The following is a 17,253-nucleotide window of genomic DNA, read 5'->3' on the forward strand; positions in this document are numbered from 1 at the left end:
ACCCTGCAGAGTTTGTAGCATGCACCGCCCCCTCTGGAAAGCTGAGACCTGACAGTGTCATGGATTGTTCACAATCATCATCTGGAAAGACCAGGTCATGTCAGTCTCATCTGACCTTGCCCCAACAATCAGCACCATGGGTTCTTCTAAGCAGTTGTTTAGAACACTGAAACTGCAAATAGTTGACACTCACAAAACAGGAGAAGGCTATAAGAATATAGCAAAGCGTTTTCAGATGCCAGTATCCTCTGTCTGGAATGTAGGTAAGAAATGGCAGTCATCAGGAACAGTGGAAGTTAAAGCAAGATCTGGAAGACCAAGAAAAATATCAGAGAAAACAGCTCGCAGGATTGTGAGAAAAGCAAGTCAAAGCCTATGTTTGACTGCACGATCCCTCCAGAAAGATCTGGCAGACACTGGAGTTGTGGTACACTATTCCACTATAAAGAGATACCTGTACAAATATGGTCTTCATGGAAGAGTCATCAGAAGAAAACCTCTACTACGTCCTCACCACAAAAATCAGCGTTTGAAGTTTGCAAATGAACATATAGACAAGCCTGATGCATTTTGGAAACAAATTCTGTGGACCAACAAGGTTAAAATGAGGCGAAACTGAAGGTTTTACCTTGGCCTTCACAATCTCCTGACCTCAACATAATTGAAAATCTATGGATAGACCTTAAAAGAGCAATACATGACAGACAGCCCAGAAATCTCAAAGAACTGGAAGACTTTTGTAAGGAAGAATGGACGAAGATACCTCAAACAAAAATTGAAAGACTCTTGGCTGGCTACAAAAAGCGTTTACAAACTTTACATGCTTGCCAAAGGGGGCAGTAAAAGGTATTTACTCTGCAGGGTGCCCAAATTTTTGCAGACACCATTATTTTGTTTTCTGTTATTTTGAAAGTGAAAATGATGGAAATAAAATTATAAGAATGTCTCATCTGTAATTTGATGCCTTTTGGAGATTTTTCCATCTTTCCTTGGTTTCTTTATGCACATTAATACAAATTTTTACCTGGGATGCCCAAACCTTTGATCCCCATTGTAGCTTGGTGGCTAAAGCATCCAGAAATTAAACTGCAGTTTAGGGTGTAAGAGGTTTTGAAATCTGTCTGCAACTTTGGCAAGAGTTTTCAGTTTCTAAATTCCTTTATTAAACCATTACAGGGACACAGACATCACTGTGAATTAACCAAAGAAAAGAAAAGAACTAAACCAAGAGAATATTTGCTGTCAAAAATAACAAAAAGTTGTTCAACAACATAATGTCAAACTGGGACTCGAGTAAACAAGATCAGCCTTTATTTAAACATCGGAGACAAAATCTCTTGGCAGAGTGATAAAACAATGAGACTGTGAAAATTCCCCGATGTGTGTTCTTCCCTAGAGGAGAACTCCATCCATCCATCCATTTTCTATACCGCTTATCCGTCAGGGTCGCGGGGGAGCTGGAGCCTATCCCAGCTGACTACGGGCGAGAGGCGGGGTTCACCCTGGACTGGTCGCCAGTCAATCACAGGGCCAACACACAAAGACAAACAACCACACACTCTCACACCTAGCCGGAGAAAACCCACGCAGGCACAGGGAGAACATGCAAACTCCACATAGAAGGGCCCAGACCGGGAGTCGAACCTGGAACCCTCTTGCTATGAGGTGACAGTGCTAACCACTGCACCACCGTGCCGCCCAGAGGAGAACTCACGGCTATGAAACATTAATAAAGAAGAAAGGAGAGAAGAAAACAAAGACTGGCTATGAAAAATTATGAAACCAAAGACGCTCCCAAGGGAGGAATAACTCTTGAACCTATAGTAATATATCTAAGAACAAAAAAAATCATTCCATCAGGAGGAAAATCTAAACTAACAAAACGAATAAATCAACAACCAAAAATCATTCTAGGAAGAGGAAAAACTATGACTTAATCTAACTGGGAAACTGAACTGAGCTATAAAAAGTACAACAAAAAAATCATTTGCAAAGAGGATGCTACAGTGAGCTTACAAGGAAGAATACTATGGCTGTGGCAAGGAGAGCTGGCGTGATCACACAAGGACGAAACACACTGGCACAAGACAAGGGAAACACAGACTTTTTGAACACACGAGGGTAATGGGAAACAGGTGGATACGATCGGGTTATCAGGGAGACAATCACACTGAAGACACGAGGAAGGGCAAGTAACCTGAAACGAGAGGAGAGTTACTCTTCAAAATAAAACAGGAAATGACAAGACAAAAAACCCAAAACAAGACAATACCTCACCGCGGTGTGACACATAATAAGCAATGTATTTAAAAATTTAAACAATAACTCTCCAAAGAACATAAAACATCCCCAACAGGCCATTTCTCAATGGAAGTCTGCGAATTGTCCATTGATAGTAAGTGTACTCCACCTTCAGCCAGCCTTTAATAGTCCTTCTCAAAGTCACGGATGCTCTTGTAGGGCAGATCCTTCCAAGTAAGGTCCTAGAGAAAAGGGGCAAGACTCCTAGCACTCAGAAAGCGCATACCTTGGAACAGTCGAGCGAGAATGCATTATTCAAAAAGTCCCTATAATGTAAATTGTGTCATCTGCCATTTGACATTTGCATGTTGAAGTGTCCTTGAGCAAAACACTGTACCCCAAATTGGTCCTGATGCTGTGCCATAGGTGTGTGAATGTGTGTGCATGGTTAGATCATGATTTCCAGATGGCAGTTAGAGTGTGAATGGGACATGAGTGAAAAGCCCTTCAAGTGGTAAGTATGACCAGAAAGTGCTATGTAAGTATGGTCCATTTGCCATTTATTGATGGCGTTTTTCAGGGCTCTTGGTGTGCTGTTATCTTTGCCACCTCTTTGCAGCAGGTATTTTCTCTGGGAGAGAGTTCAGTGCTGTGACCACAAGAGCACCTGTTGCAAATGGAAAAGAAATCTAATTGGCATGCAACACAATATGCCTACTGTAAAATCTAAAAAGGAGTATTATTTGTTTAGTTACCTCAGTAAAAACAACATTCAATCCAAATCCTCCTGGTACAGATCTAGGCCCTCACAAGTGCCAAAACCGCGGCTTCATACGACATTTCAGTCAAGTGTTAACGCTGCTATTGGAATTGTCAGTCATTGTTAGCTAATCATTTCATCTCTGTGTGCAGGTTGGCATACAACAATTAGCTACAACATTAAAAGCACCTGCTTGATATTTTGTAGGTCCCCCGGAAGGTTTCCCCACAGAAAACTGCATTGTAAACAGATGACGAATGTTATTCGCTTCATCTGTCAGTGGTTTTAATGTTGTATTTGTTGTGTTCGTGGGCCTTGCATGGCGGCCGCCATGTGCGGGCAGTGTATGTGTCAGTGGACACTGAGGAATGACTGGGTGTGTCTTCGAATACCTCCTACCCTGCCCATGTTGATACTTTCATGTTCAAGAGGCATTTTTTGAATCTTAGGAGAGAGAAGATCCTAAGCCAAGACTCTGAGGTTTGGTTAGTCTTCAAAAGATGACAAAACATTGTTGACAGTTAGTAATGATATTCTGCCAATAAAAAGAGGAAGGAGAAGAAGAAACAGGATTGTGAGTACACAGGCATTGTTGAGTCGGTCCTTTGTAGATGATGACTGATCCTGGACACTGTAGAAGCATTTCCAGTGAATCCTTTGGCAGCATTCAATCACGTAGCATCCTTGAGTTTCAGCCATTTGAAAAATCTTCCTTGACTTTGAGACACACCAACAGTTTTCAGAAGACTGTCTGAGTCACACAGGTGTTTACACTTAATTGATACCAACACAATATTAAGTCTATTACTATTTCGTATTGTTTGCATTAAAACTGATAAGTGTACTTATATGTCTTTTGAAATTTAATCATTGTCTACGTTGCAATCAGTACTTTACAGTAGTCATATTCTGTTTCTTTTTTATTTAGTTATTTTATATCATTGAAACAGTGGGCTGGACTGCACACACATTAAGCAGAACAGTTGTGTGCTCGTTATTTGTGGACTTTGAGTGCCCTAGCTCTGTTGGCATTTTAACTTTACTACAGCAAGGTCACATTATGAGCCCTCTCTTCCTCTCCCTCTCCTTCTGCACACATTTATGTCCCATTAATGCATATTACTAACTCAACTTCTTCCCTGGAGTCCTTGTGCTTTCTCGTCTTGCAGGTTCCCATGGATCGTGGTTGGACCTCCTGTCCTGTTTGAAACTTACTGCGATTACTACTGTTCAGTCATAATCTATTTTAATTCTGTCTTGTGCGCGTCACCAGCTTTCTCTGTCCTTCAGCCTGCTGCGGATTTTGCTTGTAAGTTATGCCAGTCAGCGGCAATAGGCACTATATAAATAAACTGAACTGAATTGAAATAGATATTATATGCTGTCGGTGTGGAGAAACATGTTTTGCCCAAAATGTTAAGACATGTAAGGGCGAAGTTAAAGGAAAGTTATATATAAACCAACCTGCCTATTGAAATTAACTCTGCCTTGTTAACCCTTCCTGTTTTGTTTATGAGCCATATAAGATAATTGTTTTAGAAGGCATTGTTACAGAACATGATTTAGCAAAAACAAAAAAAAAGGAGGAAGAAAAGAAGAAGGATAATAAATGAGAATTCTTGTTTGAGATAATTACTGTCTGCACTATTACACCACCACTACCTGCTTGACTTCTTCTGGAAATATTTCAACAATTCTTTGCTCTGTGTAGCCAGTTTGCCTGGAGGCAGGTAAGTCAAACAGGTTTGTCACCACAGCCAAGCTCACTGGCTCTTTGCCGCTGCTTTTCCCACTGTGGAAAAACCCAGTTGGACAGTAGTTTTGAATAGCTTGAACAGTATGCGAAGGCAGGTTGAAAGGCGTGTATTGTTAACACAGTTTTGTAGCATTTTTACCTGAAGCTCAGGGGAATACCTGTCTGTTATGATGAGGGTTTAATTTCACTTCAGTATTGTTCCATTTAAAACATCACACCATTGTGTGGCAGCTGTGGCTCAGGAGGTAGAGCAGGTCATGCACTTCAAAGCAATTTCACTGGTCAGTAAGACAAGAAAAGCGCTATATAGGTGCAATCCATTTACCATTCTATTTCCAAGTACTACTGCTTACTAGTACTTGGAAATAGAAGTTACGTCACAGAGTACACAGATAGTCAAACATTTTAAAACAAGGCTAAGAGTATAGAGCCACTGTGACACTGTAAGGCATAGTTACAATGAGGCTTTGAGCTAAATTAATTACACCAAAAACTAAAAAAATAGTTCTACATTCACACAATTAAGATTAAGACCAACAACACCACAGTTCAAAATAAAAAAGGAGAATTAAATGTGGACTTTAAAACATTAGGTATCTGCCATCTGCCAGGAAAAAATTCCTCCACTAGGTGTTTATCCGAGGAAGCATAACCTTCGGCATTTACTTCAGTACCAAATCTCAGTATAACCAAACACTCCAATGCTGAAATTTGTTGTGATTTGGGGCTATATAAATAAATTGACTTGAAATTGAATAAATGCTAACATCAGTATGCTAACATACTCATGGTGTCAATTGATCATTGTGTTAACCATCTTAAGTCAAGTCAAGTCAAGTCAACTTTATTTGTATAGCCCATTTTTACAAGCAGTTTGTCTCAAAGGGCTTAACATATTCTTAGTTTAGCATATTGGCATGCTAACTTTTGCTAATAAGCACTAAACACAAATTATAGCTTAGACTGATGGGAATGTAATTAGTTTGGCAGGTATTTGGTCACAGACCAAAATCATCAACTAAATTTGAAATCTTTTTGATTTTACTCTTATCATTTCATGATAAATATCCATTCAATGGTTTCTTGAAAAAACAAGCCATGCATTTAAAAGTGAACACGTAATCCTGGTAACTGATTAGCAGGACTGACAGTACTTGTATGCAAAGGTGTAGAGGCGGGGTTCACCCGGAGAAAACCCACGCAGGCACAGGGAGAACATGCAAACTCCACATAGAAGGGCCCAGACCGGGATTCGAACCTGGAACCCTCTTGCTATGAGGCGACAGTGCTAACCACTGCACCACCATGCCGAAAGAAAGAGGTCATTCAGTAGAACTAAATTTACTTTTCATTGGACTGAAATAATGAAAACACTACATGAAACTGTCACTCATCTGTGGACAAAACATTGCAGAGGAGCCATATGTAGTACAATGACTGATTTGACCATTAACTTCTAATGAATAATCATGGTAAAAGCTGAAGAAGCGTTGCTTCATAGTGTCATCTGTGTGAATTACTATTTCACAGAGGTTGTTCTTGAAACTTGAAACATCCTGACAGACAGGCAGACTGACCAACTTGACCAATATGGACACTCCAATCATCACAGACAAATCTTTTCCCTATTTTTGAAGTACTTTATTTTTGAAAGTTCACATTAAAGACAAATGTCAGGCAGATGTTAAATCCAAATGCTCTCATATGCACAAATACTGATATACACACAAACACATACAACAGACCTTTCTAAAGATCACAGTCATTATTATACAGCAACAGTGTTTCCATCAAGTAAAAAGAACGGTGATGACAAACTATCGATGTAGGATATGTACAAAACATTTTTTCCACATTGCTGTCATGAGTCTCTGAGTTTAAATTGCTCCTACTGCACAAAGCTGCGACAGTATCGTGTCCATATTAAAGAAGTGCAACAAAGGTCCATTCTGAGTAACCGTGGCTCTCTTGATGTGTTCATGTTTGTGGCCTCACATGCTCTGCTTTGAGGTAGACATAGGGGGACCAGGAGTTCATCCATGTGCTGGGGTCATGGTCCTCCACCTGTTCCTCTGCCTCCTCTTCTTCACAGGACCCCTCCACTTCATCTTCATCTGAGGCTGTCTTTTCGGTGCTGCTTCCCCTCAGACGAGACATCTCCTGGGCCTCTGCCTCTGTACTCGACTCGAGACTCGAGTGACAAATAGTACAGACCCGCAAACACTTAGTTGGGTGAATGTGTCCGATCACTGCTCGCTTCGTGGAGCATGCACCACAGACCACAAAGCCGCATTTTCTGCAGTGATGTCGACGTTGGGTCACAGAGAACTTGTCAGAACAGCGCATGCAAATGGCAGACGCCTGGTCAGGGATCCAGGTGACGGCGAACGTAGACGTTGACCTGCGGCCACCGTTTTGCAGTATTCTTGAATGGCAGTCCTTTATGTGTTCCATCCAGGCACACTTCTCCTCGAATGAAGAGGCTGCCACATAGAAGGACTTGCGTGGTGTGCGAATCAACCATTGGTTCTTCATTCTCATTCCGTCTGCCAAGTCCTCCAGCTGGATATCCTCTGAAATTGTGAAAACATGGATTTCTTAGCGAAAGGTATGGACACTATGGTGCTAGTGCATGAAAGTGACAGTGTCATTATAACCATATTTCTCTTTTTATTAGGGTTGGAATAATGCCAATAAACTTGTTGCAGCTGCAGGCTCATGCAGACATATAATCAGAGCCCCACCCACACCCAACCAACCAGCTTGCTTGCAGTCTGAACCTGTTTTGATCTTTTTGTTTGTATTTTTCTTGCTAAATCCAGGGAGTGCTTTTAACTGTCAAATTATGAAACAATAAACCAATTAAGCTCACTCTCACTCCTCAGGAGAGTGTTTGTACCGAAAGCTGTGGAGAAACAGATGACTTGCTCACCTAAAGGTATGATCTTCTGTTTGTTGTGCCAGCGGCCGTTTAGGATAATGCTGCCATACACCAGGACATCATTGAAGAGGAAGAAGACTTTAGGCTGTGTACCCCGACGGCTCTGCTTCATCAGCCGGCCCTGTCCAATTAGAACCCGACCTGGCTGGGACAGGGGCTTCCCTGATGGCCCAAATGAGTTCTCAACACTGTGGATCCGATCCCTGTTTTCCTGATCGAACAACAGCTGCTCCACCATTGTGTTCCTGTATCCAGTTTGCAAGTCAGCTAGAGTCCTGTTCTCAATGCAACAGTCTTTTTGTCTGTCCGTGTGAGAAGTTGTTGTCACGTCGCTCTGATGATGAGACAAGGGACTGAGCAGAAGCACTTAAACCCTCAGGTAGTGACGTAGTTGGGTTTTCCAAACAAGTTCCACTTTAAGACCAACCCATCTTGCAAAACGTAAGGGGGTGGGAGCAAAATTAGAATTCAGTTTAAGCGACCCAAGAAATTCTGAAGAATTCTGAAGGAGGAAGTTTGCAGAATAGCAACATTTTTGGAACTTAAGTTCCTTGCTGCTGGACACTAACAGTTCACTTTATATGTGCTGCTTTTAAAAGCCACGTCTATTCATGTAGTTTATCAGGGATTGGCTGTCAGATGGGGCTTCAGTAGGAAATACGCTCACTGACTACAATAAATATGAAGGAACTTGTGTCTTCTATTACTTCAGCTCATGGATGTATTTGTATTTCACATTGAACTTCATCACCAACTATCCATTTGACTGAAAAATGGAAAGTACATTTTCCATCTTCACTGTACTTACCCTTTGGAGGGTTGACATTTCCCCAACCAGTATTGTCAGACTGGTTGAGCAACTCAGCCACTGAAGTGGGGAAAAAAAAAAGAAAAAAAAAAAAAGTGTCACACACTTCCACCTATTGTTTGTCATCCATTACAGTGTCAATAACTCTCAAATGCCAAACAACCACTTAGTTCCATTGAATTATTTTATTACAGCATTATTTTTAGCATGGGGGTATCATCATTTACTGTCACTGGAAATCCTGCAGATTGTATGCATATTCTACATAATCATCCACACCACACCAGTTCTCCAGCTTACAGTATGTATTTGTATTCAGACAGCTTATAGCCCACCATGTTTCACATTTACTGTTACAAAAATGGAAATCTTGCATGTTTCCTAATGACAGAACAGGTGTAAACAAACACATCTGTCCTGTACTATACAATATACATTACATAATAAAACAAAATTATGACCACTGGAAGGTGAAGTGAATAACAATTGAATAACAAACAAATTTTTTGTCCTTGAAGTTTATGTGTTGGATGCAGAAAAATTGTGGTGGCTTGATAACTGGGCCAAACACCTCTAAAACTGCAGCTCCTGGTTCCTGGTACACAGCAGTCAGGACCTACCAAAGGTGAGGCAAGGAAGGAAAACCGGTGACCTGGCAACATCATGGGCAGCCATGGTTCACTGATGTAGGTGAGGAGCGAAGGCTGGCCCGTGTTGTCTTTTACTGGTTTACTACCATTTTGCTCTCAATCAAAGGTTTAACCAGAGAATACCACTACAGCAGGTACTGAAGCTCAGAGAGGGGTGCTGTTTGAAACTTAATGGCTGATAAGAGAACAAAATTTTGGTCTTGCTACCAAAAAGAATTTCTGTGACAGTTTCTTTCAGCAGTATTCTCTTCCAAAATAACATATATACAAACTGCAAAAAGTCATAAGTGAAGCATCTGTTTGAAATCCTGAGCAAAAAACATTTCAAGATCAACATATCTTGTCAAAAACTAAAAATATGGCCAGGAACTTGATGCTTTTTCTTAAGACAGTGTGGAAAAGTTGCTTTTGCTTATCACTCCGAAATGTCGAACACTTGCACAGGACAAAATGGAACAAAGGGAGGTGCATCATCCCAGCCCTGTCACAGAGAGCACAGATTTACTGATAACAGGATATTATCAGGGGCGCCATTTTCATCACACAAAAACAGCAACTGCCAGGAAGCCTGGGTGGGGAACCTCAGACACTCCTACTGATTTTTAACAACAACCTGTCAAACAACACACACCTGCAGCTGCCTCAGCGTTTCTACAGTGTTACGGAGCTCCTTAAAGGGGCAATTTGGCAAATTAATTACACTTTCAAAAAGTTGAGAGATTTGTAAGGCACTGCGGATTATAAAAAGACTGACCAAAGCAAAGGAATCCTCTCCCCCCCGACATCAGAGTCTCCCAAAATACTGGATCCTACACTTTCTGTAATGCAGGGCTGTTTTCTCAGACTTTAGCAGGGAAAAACACAAAAGGCATTACAAAACTTTCACAGGCTGTTAAGTATACCCCAAATAAACTGATCACAAGTGAGAAAAAATGGTTGAGTTCACCTTTAAAATAAAAGTGATACCCATTTTAACTAAAAGCTGAAGTATAACTTGTCAGATGTGGTTTTATGGTCTCATATGCAGTAAAAGACCAGAATGCCACGGCCTCACACTGCTACAACATTGTTGTTTCAGTTCCTTTGACTGCCAATAGAGGGAAGTGAAAGTCTTTGGCGAGCCACACTGAGTCGTGAACTGACGCTTGGCGCCATCACAAGTCGATGGTTCCTCTCACTTTGAACTTCTTGGCAGAGCGTTCGCTTGCTCGCTGCTCAAACTTGCTTCCATAGATGTGGGAGACAAAGCCATTGATGTCCACTGCAAACACACTGTTCCGCTTAGGGATCACTGTAAGCGGAAGGTGAGGAAAAAACAAAGGAGCAAATGTGTTACTCTGGTGAAAAGTGACACGTTTCACGTCATAAACACTGCCATGAAAGTAACACTTAGAGATTGAGTCTGTGAAAGGAAGATTTCACCATAACTTGGCTGCAACAGCATAATATTGTATCATGACAAAGCTGTTATATGACAATTGTCATGTCTAAATGAGTAATAAATACATTCAGGTATATATTGTGTTAAATGCACATAAAGTAATCAAACTGAACAATCAATGTAATGAACAGACTGTTTTCACTGCAGACATTTGATTAGTCATAGCAGGAAAAACACAAACTTTGTTAATGATGGCTCAGGTCCAGCAAATCTCACAAAGCCAGCAGTGCAACACTTACCCACAATCAGCACCTTCCACCACCATGCTGATATGCATATAGCCTGTATAGCAGTATATTGTACAGTGTTTACTTCCAAACTGTTCATTTATAACTCTTTCTATTTTTGAAACTGTTTTGCACACCTTTTGCTTTTTGCACTTTATTCTGTTCTTGTGAGCTGCCAAGACAAGTGATTTCCCCACTGTGAGGTCAATAAAGTTCATCTTATCTTCTTCACAACACTAGGAGCATTTAACTAGTTTACATAAATGGAATGCACCGGTTTAAAAGTTTCCAGCTATGACAAGCTAAAATGTCTGTAATGAAATGGGTGCTTGTGTTATGGGTCATCTAATATTAATATTACATTATCTCTTTGCAAATGTAAAGCAAGAGCGTCAGCGACTGTTAATTAGAATTACACCTTGGCCAAAGAAGTGATTTCTTTGTCACATAGCAACCCAGTTATCCATGAGCAGCTTAAGCTGAGTTTCCGTGAGTGAGACACATCAATCTGTTTAACCTTTCAGTTTGTCTTCTTTGGTAATGAGTTTGAAGACGTGTTTGAACTCTTGGATTAGAATCCCTGTAGTCCCCACATATGACAGGCATTTAGACCGGACCACTGTGGGAGAGAACAGACAGCTTTTAGTACAACGTTATCGTAGTTGCATCTGTGCTACGAAGGCGGCATCAAGGTGATGGTCTTTAACCTGTCAGAAGTTGTGAGATTCAATAATAACGACAATAATAACACATTTTTAAAAAGTCCTTATGGTAGACTGATCATCATGTGGATACAAACCGGGTGGCAAAGGGTCTATTGTGGGAATTTTGGAAGTTCTGCTCAATTTCAACCTAAATGTTGTACTTTTTAAAAATGAACTTACATGATATAGACAAAAGTATTGGGACCGTTGCACCAACATCGAATACAGAGTCAACCAAAATAATGTATACACACATCAGGAAAACATGCATAAATATTTAATTTGTACGTCGATACCTATAGATACTTATGAAGTTTGATCAAATTACGATAACACTGTGTACTGTTATGATGTTCTCCCAACAGATGGCATTACACTTTTTTTTTCCTGATGTGTGTATACATTATGTTGGCTGACTCGGTATAATGACACTGCATCCCAACTAACCAACATGTTATTCATGTTAGTTTAGCTAGGTTAGGCAATCAGAATTTGTCAGCTCAAGATAAGACAACCTTTATTTGTATAGCCCATTTTTACAAGCAGATATCTCATTAACCCATTAGTCTTGCATCATAGTACATCCCTCTGCTAGTCTTGGGGCTAAAAGTGATCATGAAATGTAAGATCCTCATTTGAACCCAGCCAGAGACTTTGCTGAACTCTTATGATACACACAGAATACAATATGTATGACTGTTCACTTTACAGCATTCACCCGTTCACAGAAACATTCATGCACTGGATTCATGCACAGTGTTTGAGTTCTGTCAAGTCTATTAAGTCAACATTCATTTTTGAGGAAACTAAAAATCTACCTGTCATGATGGCACCATGGAAGTCTGCTTTCAGAAGCTTCTGCTGCACAAACTGCGGACAGCTAAAGACACAGCAGGTTATATGAGACTGAACGAACGGTTCTGAATCTGGTCCAAATGAGTGAGTGAGGAGGAACGTCAGGCCTGACATCTGAAGAACTCCAAACTGATTTACCTGGTAGGTTTCAATCCACTGCACATGTCAATGATGTACTGTCTCCACAGTTCATGCAGAGGCAGGAAAAGCTTGTATCTACAATGGTAACAATAATGACAATGATGCTTAGGAGACAGGAGGTACTAGAACATAACTGGCTACAGGGGAAATATGTTGTGTAAATGTACAACCTATTTTCTGCATGTACATCAAAGTTTTCTGTTTTTGATTTGTGACCAACCTCTGGTGCTCCGGCTTGATCTGAAAGATGTTCATCGCCCTCTTCTGCTGAGCAGTCAGTCCTTTGGCTTTCTTTCTGTTCGTCTCCGACTTGTCCTTCTTGGGCCTGGTGTAGCCAAGTATGACAGCCTTGTGACTCAGCAGACTCTTCACGTCATGTCGTGTGTGCTGCTGAATGCTGTTCTTCAGAAACGCCTGGGTGAAGGCTTCGGCTTTAGAGTTGGGTTGGGACTGGAAATGAACGAATAACATTTCCAGATATTATTCAGAATTATGGCGTTTTTTCCACCTCTAACACAAAACGTCCAGTCGGATCAGGAGGGTCAGACTTAAACGGTTAGGTTTAAAAGATTTTTGAGACCAAAATAATTTTAACTATAAGCAGTAGAACAGTCAGTTCTCATTACTGGCAATAATTCCTAAGATTTGTGAAGCAGAGTTGTGACAAATGAATGGACTTGACTTGGCATTTTACAGTTAAACTTAATTATCAAACATCAACTATCAATCAACTACTGTAACTACCAATACCCACATATCTGTGCTACTCATTGGCCGGTAGTATCACACTCTGATAAATGGACACAAATTTATATACCATGAGGGCTCCAACAAACAATTATTTTGATTTTTTTAATCATTGTTTAATCTACTGATTATTTTAAATGAATCTTTTGACTGTTTTGACTATAAAATATCTTGCTGCATTGCTGCAAGTCAAAACATGCTTATTTTATTATCATTAATACAATCATTGATACATAGAAGAAAAACATCAGGTTATTATAATTGATCAGATGGAACCAGGATTTCTTTCTTGTGGTTTTTTTCTAGAAAAAGGAGAAGGAAAAATGTTATAATTTACCAATTACTGAAACTGTTGTATATTTAATTGTTGCCGACTCATCAATTCACTGACTAACTGACGTCTGTAGGAGATTGTTGGGTTAGACACCAGTCAGTTAGCGCCACAGAACATCACATGTTCACTGGGAAGCATCTGCTTACCTCAACGCCAAGAACCTTTTCCAGATCATGAGGGATTGTGGCTCGAACAAGTGCTTCTGTTGAAAAGAGACAAAACCAGTATCACAAAAAACCTGATCAACTCACTGAGGAACTGGACCAGAATGTCAGAGTCATCACAGGACCGACACAGACCCCAGCAGCCAGCAACAGAGCCACATAAAAACCCAGAACAAAATAACACAAAATAAGCTGCTGCTGTCACTCACACACACACAAATACTGTCAGTGTGTCAGTGGTCAGTCAGGTTGGTACTGTATGTGACATATAGTACATACACTGGTGGCAGGGGATACCATGCGCATCAGGTGCAATAAACATTTGCAACAATCACACAGTGACAGAGGAGGCATCAGGAGCAACTTTAGCTTCAAAGTCTTGCCCAAGAACACTTCAACATGTAGACTGTAGGGGCCAGGGCCTGAACAACTGCCCTTCAGACTAATGGACCACCACTCTGCCGCCCATTACTGCAGAAGTACAAGTACACAGGACCTCAATGATCTGGCATGGATTATATAAAATGAAAATAAATCTGTATTGTGGGGAGGAGCAAAGTCATTTAAACTTTAAAAACAAATCTAACAAATACTGGCAACCAGTGCAGCGTCTTGCATTTTTTTTTTCTGCAGACAGAATTCAGGATAAGCCATTCCTCGTAAAGTACGCAGGACACTGAGGAACCGTAAATACACAGAATGCAATCATTTGCTTATCTCTTTTGAGATCTTCAGAAAACTTGGTAGAAGGGTAAAGAAAAGAAAAAACATTTGATTCTGGAGTGGATTCGAATCAAAGGGCAGTGTAGGAGAATTCTTTAACTTCTCTTTCCTCGCCCTTCACGCTGACAGCCCAGCGTCTCAAGTTCAAGTTCAATAAATCTTTCAATGTAAGACATCCAGGTCCAGCGTCATTTCTTCAGCACCGCAGTACTGAGATTTTCTCCCTAAAAGGCAGATTCATAAATAATTTTTCATTGTTTCTGAATGAATAGGATTCAGCTGCAGTATGGCCTCTCATTGCAGCATCAGCGACATCCATCCATCCATCCATCCATTTTCTATACCGCTTATCCGTCAGGGTTGCGGGGGAGCTGGAGCCTATCCCAGCTGACTACGGGCGAGAGGCGGGGTTCACCCTGGACTGGTCACCAGTCAATCACAGGGCCAACACACAAAGACAGACAACCACACACTCTCACACTCACACCTAGGGGCAATGTAGAGTAGACAGTTAACCTAATGTGCATGTTTTTGGTATTGTGGGAGGAAGCCGGAGTACCCGGAGAAAACCCACGCAGGCACAGGGACAACATGCAAACTCCACATAGAAGGGCCCAGACCGGGATTCGAACCTGGAACCCTCTTGCTATGAGGCGATAGTGCTAACCACTGCACCACCGTGCCGCCCCGTCAGCGACATCGACAGACTAAACCGAAAAAGTAAAGCTGTGAAACCGATGATGTGAAAATGCTGCTCGTCAACTTCAGAGTTAGGTGATATTACATGTCGTCATTTGACTAGTTGTTGATATGAAAAGAATTATTTAGCTTAAAATAAAACATGCAGAACGAGACATTTATCTTCCTCATAGCGAGGTGTCAAGTCTGTATCGACACAGAAACCGGAGGATGAGGAAAAGGCGATCTGATTTGAGAATGATTACTGGCTGAATTGTTCTCGTCATTAGTGATCTGTATCTGACATTAGTTTGAACACATCTGCACCAGGACCCCATACTTACAAGGATGCTGCTATTAGTAAAACAGTGTTGCAGTATACAGTTCTTGGATTCTTCTTCAACAGAAAGAAAAATGCACTGGGTTACTTGAGCATTTATACTGGCATCACCACTTTTGGATTTCTTTCTGCAACAAAACACTGAACATTAAATAACATGAACTGAAACGCCAACCAAAACACAAGTGAAGGAGGGGAGTAATTCATAATCAGGAACACATTACCAGCATCTCTACAGATACACTAAATAGACAAGTATTGTCTGGCCCTTACACCAACAGGACCTAAATGACATGTCATTCTAAATACATAGACAGCTTTGCAGTTAGTAATGTGTGCATTACAAATAGTAATATGTCATCTTCATAAAGCATCTGTTTAAGCACCCTGCTACTTGCCAAGACACCAAGTTGCTCTGTTCACCTAATCCCTAACATCCGTGTCTGCATACTGAGTCCTCCTGTAGTGACTCATGACAAGGAATGGTGGAAACTGGCTCTCTGTTTTACATACACTAGAAGTATTGGGACACCTGACCATTACACCAACAGGGACTTTAATGAAATCACATTCTAAATACAAAGACATTAATATGGAGTTGGTCCCCCTTTGACAGCTTCCACTCTTCTGGGAGAGATTCTGTGGGGATTTTTGCCCATTCATAGGGTGGAACAACACTGAGGTCAGGCACTGATGTTGGACAAAAAGACTTGGCTTGCAATCTCCGTTCCAGTTCATCCCAAAGGTGTTTGACGGGGTTGAGTGATCCGTAGGGGTGTCAGTCCTTCACACAAAGGCACTGGTCCACCTGACCATTACACCAACAGAGACCTGAATGACATCTCATTTTACATAGTTGGCTTTGCAGCTATAACAGCTTCAGCTCTTCTGGCAAGGCGTTTCTGTGGGAATATTTGCCCAGTCATGTAGCAGAGCCTTAGTGAGGTCACACACTGATGTTGGATGAAAAGGCTTGGCTCGTAATCCAGGTCACCGCAAATGTGCTGGATGGGGTTGAGGTCAGGGTATCATGTTTGTGGATTTTGCTTTGTCCACTCAGGCACAGTGATGCTGGAATAGAAAAGAGCCTTCCCCAAACTGTTGCCACAGCATAGCATTGTCCAAAATGTCTTGGTATGCTGAAGCATTAAGATTTCTCTTCACTGGCCTGGTCCAACCCCTGAAACGCAGCCCCATAAAGAGGTGTGTCTGGATATTTTTGTCTATACCGTGTATTTGAACGGGGTCTGACATGCACATTTTACAAACGGTTACCAAACAAATGAGATGAACACACACTCGGACATGCGGTACGTCGGGATAATATGTCGATGAAGCTAGCATCAAAAACTCACGAACTTCGACAAATTAAACTCACCGTCCATTTCCACGTTGCGCGAATATAGAAAACGCGACTGACTTCCACACTCAGTCTGGTCCGAGGAAAAAAGACACACAGTTCAACACGTTTTTCAATACAACTCACGTTATCCACAACACATTTATGCACTGCATTGCTACACAAGCTCGCGTCCTCTTTCTTCTTCTTCTGAACGTTTCCAGCACACTTTCCGCTGCGAGGCACAATGTTGCCCTCTAGCGTCAATTCTACGCTTCACACGCCGCACATGCGTTTCTCTACACGTTACACGATGATCAGCCTTTCCAAAAGAAAAGAATGTCTTAAAACCATGTATTTAATTTCACTTTTTACTGTGTAATCAGGGTTTACTGCAGATGTCA

General features: G+C 41.1%; 2 protein-coding genes across 2 annotated transcripts; both read right to left on the reverse strand.

Annotated features, from left to right (window-relative positions):
- Positions 1–6,383: 6,383 nt before the first annotated feature.
- On the reverse strand, positions 6,384–8,051 carry plekhf1 (pleckstrin homology domain containing, family F (with FYVE domain) member 1). The gene is made up of 2 exons (XM_046385305.1): positions 7,690–8,051; positions 6,384–7,330 (listed from the first exon to the last, which is right to left on the reverse strand). Exons 1-2 carry the CDS (start codon positions 7,934–7,936, stop codon positions 6,735–6,737), a joined length of 843 nt encoding a protein of 280 aa, XP_046241261.1. The 5' UTR covers positions 7,937–8,051; the 3' UTR covers positions 6,384–6,734.
- Positions 8,052–8,676: 625 nt separating this feature from the next.
- On the reverse strand, positions 8,677–17,082 carry pop4 (POP4 homolog, ribonuclease P/MRP subunit). Its single transcript, XM_046385580.1, has 7 exons — positions 16,889–17,082; positions 13,752–13,807; positions 12,745–12,974; positions 12,522–12,599; positions 12,347–12,408; positions 11,342–11,443; positions 8,677–10,447 (listed from the first exon to the last, which is right to left on the reverse strand). Exons 1-7 carry the CDS (start codon positions 16,893–16,895, stop codon positions 10,311–10,313), a joined length of 672 nt encoding a protein of 223 aa, XP_046241536.1. The 5' UTR covers positions 16,896–17,082; the 3' UTR covers positions 8,677–10,310.
- Between the last annotated feature and the right edge of the window lie 171 nt (positions 17,083–17,253).

This window comes from Scatophagus argus, chromosome 1 (assembly GCF_020382885.2).
Source record: "Scatophagus argus isolate fScaArg1 chromosome 1, fScaArg1.pri, whole genome shotgun sequence".
NCBI lineage: Eukaryota > Metazoa > Chordata > Actinopteri > Scatophagidae > Scatophagus > Scatophagus argus.